The following is a 10,519-nucleotide window of genomic DNA, read 5'->3' on the forward strand; positions in this document are numbered from 1 at the left end:
ACTAACAGCTTTTTGGATAGTAAGCATTTTAATCGATGCAAGCGTTTACATGCGCTTACCGCTGCTGCTTTACAAACGCTACACTTTCAACAGTATTTATCGACAACCAATGAATGTATCTTTGGAAATGTTGGAAAATTTATTACAGACAACAAGGGAAACAGAATTGTTTAATACAGCAGTATCTAACGTTAATGATGCTATAGAATTATCACAGTATTTAAATATATTAGTTCAAGGGTATAAAGAGTTCTGCAGACAAAATTTAGCTAACGATAAAGGGAAAACAGCTCAATACCATTATTTATACTGCGAATTTGTTAATTTATTTCTTCGTTTTTCAAGAAGTATACGCACATGTAACATTGGATCGTACATTGACTCGATTTTCAATATTTGTGATTTATTCTTTGGAATTAACCAGCCAAACTATGCCAGATGGGGCCTTTTATATGTGAGCAATTTGATCAGACTGTATACGGAAAATTCGCCTTGGGTATCAGAGTTTCGACTAGGAGCATTCGGAGTCCGGCGTAGGTACTGCAGCGAATTACACGACTCTACAAAAAAATTTTCGTTCTTTGTCCTAAAGTTTATACTATTATTTTCCAGTTAGTGATGCACAAAAACGAAAAGAAAATACCTTTTTTCGGTATAAAGTTTGCTTTTGTGATAGTTATAATAATAATACTCATTTTTCAATTTTTTCATATATTTTAATTGATTTTAATATTTTTAAAAAGACCGCGCGGTGAGAGTGGGGTATTAACGTTTACACTGTGCCGCTAGATGGCACCCGAGTGATAAACAACCATCAGGTGTTATTTACAAGCCCAGAATAACTTAAAATGTCGTCACGAAAGTGCAAATACGATGCTGATGCATTTTGTTTTATATGTGGTCAATTTATTAAAGTTCGAGACGTGAAATATGAACTAAAGACATCTCACGTTCTCTTTGAAGCCTATGAAGCATATTTTGACTGTCCTGTACGGAATCAAGATAAGCCATGGGCTCCACATGTTGCTTGTAGTTATTGTAAAAGGTGTTTGGAAGGTAAGCAATTTTTATTTAAATAAGCGATGAATCCAAAATAATAGACATATTAATTTTTATTTTTATATTTTTAGGTTCGTATCGAGGTGAGAAAAGGTCTATGAAATTTGCAATACCAAGGATTTGGCGAGAACCAAAAGACCATATTACTGACTGCTACTTTTGTATGGTGAATCCGAGTAAAAGACGTAGAGTTAAAAATGCAAAACCTATTGAATATCCTGACCTCGAATCTTCTTCTGCTCCAATTGCTCACGACCTGACACGACCAGTACCTGAGCCACCAAAAAAATTATCGCAGAAAAGTAGCTCATCTTTTAGTTATTATAAAAGTAATTCCGATAAGGAGTTTTTGACTACACCTGAACAACCAAAACACTATCTCATTACTTCAGAAGATTTTAACGAACTAATTAGAGATTTAAATTTGCCAAAAAATAAAGCAGAGCTTCTAGGCTCTCGGTTAAAACAGTGGAATTTGCTTGATGATGTTAAGATCACGGATCAGCGGACTAGGCATGAAATGTTTGCAACGTTTTTCACGAAGGAAGATGGACTTTGTTTTTGTAATGACATTAAAGGTATGTTTGAAGCAATTGGCATACCCTGTGTCCCTAGCGAATGGCGTTTATTCATTGACAGCTCTACAAAAAGTTTAAAAGCAGTTCTATTGCACAACGGAAATAAATTTCCGTCTCTTCCAATTGCTCACTCAGTACATCTTAAAGAAAATTATGAAAGTGTCAAAATTTTGCTTGAATCTGTAAAGTATCGTGAGTATAACTGGGAGCTGATTGGAGATTTTAAAATGGTGGGATTTTTAATGGGGCTACAGGGTGGATATACAAAGTATCCGTGTTATTTGTGCTTGTGGGATAGCAGAGCGGATTCTAAACACTATATTCAACGGTCATGGCCTGTACGAACAGAATTGTGTGTCGGAAAACAGAACGTCAAATTTGAGCCGATTGTTGAAGCGGAAAAAGTGTTAATGCCGCCTTTGCACATTAAGTTAGGGTTGATGAAACAATTTGTTAAAAAACTGGATGAAACTTCAGAAGCTTTTGGATACTTAAAAAATTTTTTTCCGAAATTATCGGAAGCAAAGGTTAAAGCTGGGGTTTTTGTTGGTCCGCAAATAAGACAGATTTTTGCCGATGAAAAATTTCCAACGTTGCTGAATCGTACTCAAAAAGCAAGTTGGAACAGTTTTAAAGCAGTAGTTTCTGGATTTTTAGGAAATAACAAAGCTGAAAACTACGAAAAGTTGGTTGAGGATATGCTTACAAATTTTAAGGCCATGGGCTGCAGGATGTCATTAAAAGTACATATGCTGCATGCTCATTTGGATAAATTTAAAAACAATATGGGAGCCTATTCCGAAGGGCAAGGAGAACGTTTCCATCAGGACATCATGAATTTTGAACAACGCTATCAAGGCCAATACAATGAAAACATGATGGGCGACTATATTTGGGGTTTATTGAGAGAAAGTAGCTATGAACATAAAAGAAAAAGTAAAAGTGTGCACTTTTAAGTTATTTTCCACTTTTCTGTAAGCTAATTTGATAGTAAAACTTAATAAAAATAATAAACATTTTTATTTCAATAGTTTTATTTTCAATCAAAAATTAAAATCAGAGATTTTTAAAAATTTCGTTCAATCAGTCTTCTAAGCACAAAAGCAAAGTTTTTCATGCCATATTTTTTTTTTCCGTCTTATTACGACCTAAACTACCGAAATTTAATGCTTTTCAATCAAAGTCAAATTTCATGTTGACCCGTGTTATTCGAGATCACCCGTTGATTTAACACTAGAGCAAACAATAAACACTGATGCTAGCAATGAATTAACAAATAACAACAATTTTAACAACTCTAAAACAAAATATTGGCCTGTCAAAAAAAGACGATACATCATATTGTTTACAGAAAAACAGAATCAACAAAGATCAAAAAAGTCTCCAAAGTATAATTCAGGCAATAAATAATACGATGAATCCATTCGAGGATAATATTGATAAGAATGTTTTATTCAATATATCAACAAGCAGAGAGGCATCAGAAAATGTTACCAGTTTTCTACTAAATATTAAAGACGACGGTAATCGACAAAAACTAAATTTTATTTCCGAATGCTGCTCAGTTCCTGGAAGAATTGAAAAACCGATATCTCGGAATAAAAAATTTAATTTTTCATCAGAGTGTATCACTAAAGTTCTAAATAACAAAGATAAAAATAAGAAAGTTTTATTGAAGACTGAGCGAGACATTTTTGGGCGAATATTGGCGGTCCGTATAACAAAAAAAATATAGAATTCTGTTTAACCTTTCCACTCGCACCGATGCCACCCGCTCTTTTCTCGTATGATTGTGGAATGTTTAAAACCGATATATCAACATTAGCAAAAGCATTGAAATCAAACGTCGAAGTTTCTGAGCCAACACAGATTGATGTAGAAATAATCGATGGATTTTACTATTTGTACTTAATTGGAGCCTCAATACCACAAACTTTAACAGAAGATTTATTAATTAATATATTGATATAATTATTATTTATATATATAAATAATAATATATATAAATAATAATATATATAAATATTAATATATATGAACATAATATATTAAATTAATAAATAAATAAATAATAATAAATAAATATTTACTAACAATCACGCCACGTTAACTGGTCCCGTGATAAGTTCGTAAAGAACTTGTGTTACAGGTACCAGATAACGGAAATAAATGTAAGATTTTTATTATACACATACATATATTTAATATACATCCATAACCCTGGAAAATACTTTATATTTATCATACAAATATCTTCCCTTGGCGGGATTCGAACCCGCAACCCCCTTGTGTAGTGACCATGTCACTTACCACTACACCAGACGGCCGTTATATATCTATACATATAAATAAAATTGGAGTGTCTGTTTGTAATATTGAAATAACCGCTTTTTACTACATGAATATGAATATATATATAGTACATACACCTAAATAACATTTTTTACAATTTTTGTCTGTCTGTCTATCTGTTTGTTCCAGCTAATCCCTGGAGCGGATGGACCGATTTTGACGGGGCTTTCACTGACAGTCACAGTATGTCACTATATACATTGAACTCGGTTCCATACATCAGATATGGCCTTAAAATGTTGTCATTCCTATAACATTGCCGAAGATGTCCTAAAACAGATTAAAGGGGTTAAAGAGTAGATTGTGACGCCAATGACTATTGATTTTGAAGTTGGCCCTTCAACATCACAAGCACAAGCTCACGACGATGATGATATTGATCTACAAATATTATTTGATTTATCTTCATGATTAAATATACTTCAAAATTGTACTGCGTTTTTAATTACACTACCTACTTGCAATTATTTTCGTTTTTAATTAATTTAATAAACAAGACTTGGCATTTGTCATTTTTATTAGTATGTTAAGACTTGATCTAGCACCGCCAAAGTCTAGCATTTTTCCATTTACAAAACACTGACCCTAGCAAAAGCAGTGCTTCACCGAATCTACCACCAGATCAGAATCGTGACCCACTGAGAAGATCCAGCAAGAAACTCAGTGTGTTGTGTCCTATGGGTTAGTTGGCTGTAGTAGGACGGTGACTGGTGGTCAATTGCATGTCAATATGACGTCAATGTAAAAGCCAGCTAGACAGGTTGCAGATGTGCTGTCAACATTACGAGTGCAACTCTCGCAGTGACAAAGTGAAACTTATTTTAAATTCAGAGATAACAAAGTCATCCCCTTTTTAAACATGCATTTTGACAGCTGCATTGAAATAGTAATGAGGAAGCTAAATGAATACCACATACCTGTTCCATATGTAGCTCTAACATATTACCAGTTTGTTTTTTCTATATAGCTAAAATCTTCATGGAGGATTCTGAATCTAAGGCCAATGCTTTGTAATCATTCTGCATGTGTTTACTCACTTCAATCAGCATGGAATCAACATACTCTTAACATATCATTCATGGTAAATGAGTTAGTGTTTTACTCTAGGATGGATTACACTTTATGTCATGTGAAAGTATAGACCTAGTCAGAATACTTTGCCAAAAAATTTCCTCTCCAACAAATCATTCCTTGCTTTGGATCTGCTGGTAGCTTTGTATGCTAGGTTGAAGAAAATGTATGTGCAAATGATAGATCTTTTTAAGGATCATCACACAATGGCCACTCGTCCAATAATGTCATTATCTCTTGACAAGCACATTCTGCATCATTTGTCCTCATAGTGTTGAGTTGTTCTGTAACGTGTTTACCGAAAAACCAATATCTTTCATCTTCTGTCTTCCCTACAGCATTTGCAAGAGGATTTACAGCTTTCACAAGATCATCAATTATCCTCATACATTTACTACCATTCTTATTAAGAGTTTTCACTTTCTTTCTCCTAGGTCTATCACTTCTTTGACTTCGTTGTCGAATTTTAATTTCCAGATCATTATTCACAGCGCATTCCTTTTTAATGGCATCATTAATTTCCTCACTATAATTTTCTGCAGTAGTAAAGTTCTGAAATAAAGAACAATATACTATGAGATAATCAAGACCTGTCATGCCAGTGATAGCTTATGTCAAATTAGACTAGAAAAAAAAAGGTCTAACAACATTATTCACAATCTTCAGCCGAACCATGATGATGCATATGCAATGGTAAAAAAAATATTTAATACATTATTTAAAGCTTCAGTTATTCTTAAACTTTATTAAGTTTTATTACTTTGTCTGTATTTCTTTTCTTTATTTAGTCCCGTTGATAAATATACTATACTGAGTAACTATACTGAGACCTTAGAACTTATATCTCGAGATGGCATTTACGTTGTAGATGTCTATGGGCTCCAGTAACCACTTAACACCAGGTGTGCTGTGAGCTCGTCGACCCATCTAAGCAATAAAAAAATTAAATATTGTATAATGAAATAATAATTATAGATAATACTCAGATTCAGAAATATATAGTTGGTGTGAAAATACCTAGTTAAATTAGTTAAATGTTGATGATGTTAAGCCAGTGAATGGTGGTTGGTGAATGGGCGACGGACCGTCGAAGCGATCCGCCCGGTCCTCTCGGACTGGGTGAATCGCGACCGAGGACGTCTCACCTTCCGAGCGACGCAGGTGCTCACGGGACACGGCTGTTTCGGTCGCTACGTGCACCTCGTCGCCCGGAGGGAGCCGACGCCGAAGTGCCACCACTGCAGTGGCTGCAACGAGGACGCGGCGGAGCACACGCTCGCGTGCTGCCGCGCTTCCGACCGTCGTGGCTGCGATGCTCGGCAGCGATGAGTCCTGGCAGGCGATGCTCGACTTCTGCGAGTCCACCATCTCGCAGAAGGAGGCGGCGGAACGGGAGAGGGAGAACTCTTCCTCCCTCTCGGCCCCGTGCCGCCGCCGTCGAGCCGGGGGTCGGAGGAGGGCGTTTGTCCAGCTCCGGCCCGTATGAGGAGGCAGTCTCCTCCCGGTGATGGTCACGGGGCGACCTAAGGGGGTTGAGACTGCGCCGCACGCTACCGTCACTCTAGGGCGCTGGCACCAGGAGGACGGGACGACGCGTCGGCGGCTGCGGACTGCGATGCGGTCCGCATTTGCGTCGTCGCTGTCGTCGCCGAACATACTGTGGAAGAGCAACCCGGTCGGCGGTGTATCGCGTTCCGACCCGGCAGGCTGGTTCTGGCCCAGCGGGGTATCCCGGAACACCAGCGGCATCGCCCGGGCGGCCTGAAAGGCCGTCGTACCGCGGAGACTGACGTCGTTGGTCGTCGACTATCGCCTCGACGACCCGTCGGTCGGGCGTTCTCGGGGTGGCGCCGCGTGTCTGGTTGTAGTGTTGACCGCGGGAACCCCCCTACTCTGACCGGGTTTTGACCCCGGACGGAGATCGGACGCCGGGTGTAAGAGTGCAGGGGAGTCGTTTAGTGGGTGGGCCCTAAATTCCTTGGGCCCGCGGTCTGCTCTCAACACCTGCAGATCGTTGAGTCTCACATACCCCGCGCGCCCCCTAGGCGCGGGGACCTCGTAGGAGGTTCGGAACTCGGCCCGGAAAAAAAAAAAAGTGAATGGTGGTTTGTTAAGTGTAGTTATATCTTACAAAGGCAAGCTACCTAGAACTGATGCTGCAAGCTACCTACACACCACCATTCGAATTTATGACTACAGCCACTTGTGCAAAACTGCAAACGACTGAAAAGAACCTACAACTAAAGTTTAGTAATTTTTTAAGTTTTCGTAATGTAATTTTTTTTTTAAGTTTAGTTATTTAAAACATTATTTATACTACACTAGCAACCCGCCCTCGCTTCGCCTCGGAAACTGTAATTTATTATTGATTTCTCCACTATTTAATGGATGTCATTATACATATAAACCTTCCTCTTCAATCACTCTATCTATTAGAAAAAACCACATCAAAGTCCGTTGCGTAGTTTTAAAGATTTAAGCATACATAGGGATATAGGGGCAGAGAAAGCGACTTTGTTTTATACTATATAGTGATACGTTTACCTCTATATTGTTGGGTTCTTTCTTGGATATCTCCTTCAAGAATTGTAGAGGTTTCCACAATGGCCAGCATGGAACATAGATTTCTGCTGACGATTTAGCTACTTTCATAGATTTTTCTACTCTACGCAAGTTGTGATTGAATGTGCTTCTTATGTTCACCCATCTGTCTCTTACAGATCGTGCTGGAAACATTTATTTATTTTTTAGTGTTTTCATGAATATGTGGTTATTCCCTAGATTTTTGACTGATTAACGACACATATCTCAAAGATAGTTAAGTAGTAACCATGGCATTTAGTTTTTTAGGTGAAATGCTCCAGTTTCCTATTCAATGTTTTGATAAAACTAATATGTCAAAGATACATAAGCAAGGAGAAAAATAAATCAACATTGATCAGCCCAAAATGAACACTATAGTTAAATGGGTGACAATTTAGTTTACAGCATCATAGGATACTACAAAATCTTGATCCAAAGTAAAGTTAACCGGTACAGCTATTTATCATTTACTAGACTTCACAATGATAAATTCATGGCTTCAATACCATCAGACAAAATGTGCCACACAAAACCCTCAAATAAGTCCTCTTTCAGCAGATTTGTGGCTTAAAGTAACCGAGTGACCAATTGTCGAATAGACTTTGTACAACCTAAGAAAGAAACAGCAATTAAGAACGGCAAATCGACAGAAAGTGAGATCCAGGTGAAGAAACTTATAGATCCTATGCACATAGTGCCCTAATTGCAGTTTGACATAATCAACTCAGGTACTGGCCAGCTTGGTCACAAATAGGAACAGGTGTAAATTCCCTAAATGTACAGAACTTTCCTAAACCGCATGTGAGAAATGTGGTGTTTCTCTGTACTACAAGAAGAAAAATACTTAATTGCTTCAGACACAAAATTTATAACATTACTCAGTATATATTACACCGGCCGGCCGACATTATTTTCCTTGTTCAAGTTCTGATTATTTTTTTCCACTAATTTGTAGTGCTGATCACGAAATTAAATGCTTATTTTGGCTTCAAAATACAACTAAAGCCGTGGACTCCGCAAGTAGTTTGTACTATTTGTGTTAATTACTACAGTGGACATACCACAAAAGATAATCTTTACCTTTCGGTAGACCTATGATATGGAGAGAGCAGACAAATCTTTGATGGCTGATCAAAAATTTGATGCCACAATGAATAACACTGAATCAGATGCTTGGCTGGAGTTCAAAGATGTTGTCAACAATTTTCTAGGAAATAATAAACATCCCGACTATAAAAATAAGGTAGCAAACTTATTGGATAAGTATCAAAAATTGGGGTGTAATATGAGCATAAAACTCCACTTTCTAGATTCACATGTGGACTTTTTTCCTGATAATCTTAGTAATTACAGTGAAGAGCAGGGAGAAAGGTTTCATCAGGACATAAAAACTATGGAGACAAGGTACCAAGGTCGATGGAATGTGAATATGATGGCTGATTACTGCTGGTCACTGACATGTGATATTACTGAAGATACTCACAAAAAAACTACACCCAGACGTAATTTTGTCGCGAAATGTAAAAGATGTCACTCTAAATAGTCCTGTAGCATTGTTTAGACTCAATGTTTTCTTTGTAAATGTTAAAATATATGTTTTTGTAATATGATCTGATGTGATAGGGCAAATATGTAGGTGTTTTTGTGTTTTAAATAGTATAAATTGGTGATATTTGTGGTTCAAATACAAACAACTTTCAAAAAAAATTTCATTTGTCGGCCGGTGTTATTTATCATATGGCCTATATATATTACATAATATATATTGATACTTGCTTCGACTAAAACTGTAATAATAATAAAGTACATAGGTACGTAGAGATTAGAGCGATTACGATTGTATTTGTCTTAAATATTCACATGTTATTATGAAAAATAAATATGGCGTCTGTACAAAATTCAATTACCTGTAAATCCTCGTCCCAATTTCGCGGCGAACTCCGCATAAGCCCTATACTTTTTCTGAATATCATGGTTAGTATTTCCTACTGGTTTCCATACGAAGTCTCTTTGATGCACGAAATCAATCAATTGTAATTCTAGTTTACGCGTCCAGTAACAAGGTTTTCGAGGCATTGCAGTCCTTAACTTTTGATTAAGGAAGGTCTTTTGGCTATTACGATCATAGATAATACACTTAAATTAAGTAATTAAATTACTTTTAAGTTTATAGGTGATGTGTTTTTTATGCGATTAACGAATTCAATAATGTCAGCGCGCATTAAAGTGTATAATAATACAGGGTAGTTGTACTATTGTCTATGACCATAGACTGCATAGACATAGATAATACACTTAATGTTTAAAGTCATAGAGGAAATAAACCAACATAGAGGAAATAAATTTATGGTTTTATGGCCTGGTAACGAGACCTTTAAACCATTTTCTTCTTACCTTTTGATAAAATAATATGAAAAAATTAAAAGGGAGCAAGATGAGATGAAGATTTTTAGAGTTCAACCAATTAGGATGAAATTAAATGAAATGAAATAATAAGGGATGAACCTCGATTGAGAATCCAGTTGTATGTATATTTTGTGTAGATATACTTAGAATAATAATATGCCATTTCAAACAAAATAATATTTTTAGAATGGAAAAAAGAAATATGTATTTTTTTCACGAAAAGAACTTTTTATTTTCAATGTCATATAAATTAACTTTAAAAAAAAGTCTTATTACAATTATGGTTATATATTGATATTTTTTAAATGGACTTTTTGGAAGTGTTGGAGTTTGTATATAAATGTAATGGCAGGCAACACTTGACACTTGATTAGATTTCGAATATTAGAATTATTTTAAATGTTTAAAAAAACAGATCATTGTATTCTCGCAAGAAAATGTTAGTACTTCTCATCTAGACACAGCATGAA

At 36.3% G+C, this 10,519-nt stretch overlaps 1 protein-coding gene and 1 long non-coding RNA gene across 2 annotated transcripts; one reads left to right on the top strand and one right to left on the bottom strand.

The window, feature by feature from the left end:
• The first annotated feature begins 218 nt into the window (after positions 1 to 218).
• On the top strand, positions 219 to 2,665 carry LOC114244982 (uncharacterized). Its single transcript, XR_016325693.1, has 2 exons — positions 219 to 850; positions 1,785 to 2,665. It is a non-coding gene; the product is annotated as an uncharacterized LOC114244982 (long non-coding RNA).
• A 1,336-nt stretch (positions 2,666 to 4,001) lies between these two features.
• On the bottom strand, positions 4,002 to 9,877 carry LOC114240212 (uncharacterized). The gene is made up of 4 exons (XM_089739713.1): positions 9,551 to 9,877; positions 7,605 to 7,786; positions 4,907 to 5,612; positions 4,002 to 4,259 (listed from the first exon to the last, which is right to left on the bottom strand). Exons 1-3 carry the CDS (start codon positions 9,717 to 9,719, stop codon positions 5,250 to 5,252), a joined length of 714 nt encoding a protein of 237 aa, XP_089595839.1. The 5' UTR covers positions 9,720 to 9,877; the 3' UTR covers positions 4,002 to 4,259; positions 4,907 to 5,249.
• Between the last annotated feature and the right edge of the window lie 642 nt (positions 9,878 to 10,519).

This window comes from Bombyx mandarina, chromosome A1, assembly GCF_030267445.1.
Source record: "Bombyx mandarina strain Sakado chromosome A1, ASM3026744v2".
Taxonomy (NCBI): domain Eukaryota; kingdom Metazoa; phylum Arthropoda; class Insecta; order Lepidoptera; family Bombycidae; genus Bombyx; species Bombyx mandarina.

Coding starts and splice junctions, on each gene's coding strand:
- LOC114240212 (XM_089739713.1), bottom strand. CDS start 9,719: ATGCCTCGAAAACCTTGTTACTGGACGCGTAAACTAGAATTACAATTG. Junction 7,787..9,550: donor ATTGGGACGAGGATTTACAG/GTAATTGAATTT, acceptor AAATGTTTCCAG/CACGATCTGTAAGAGACAGA. Junction 5,613..7,604: donor AAGAACCCAACAATATAGAG/GTAAACGTATCA, acceptor TCTTTATTTCAG/AACTTTACTACTGCAGAAAA.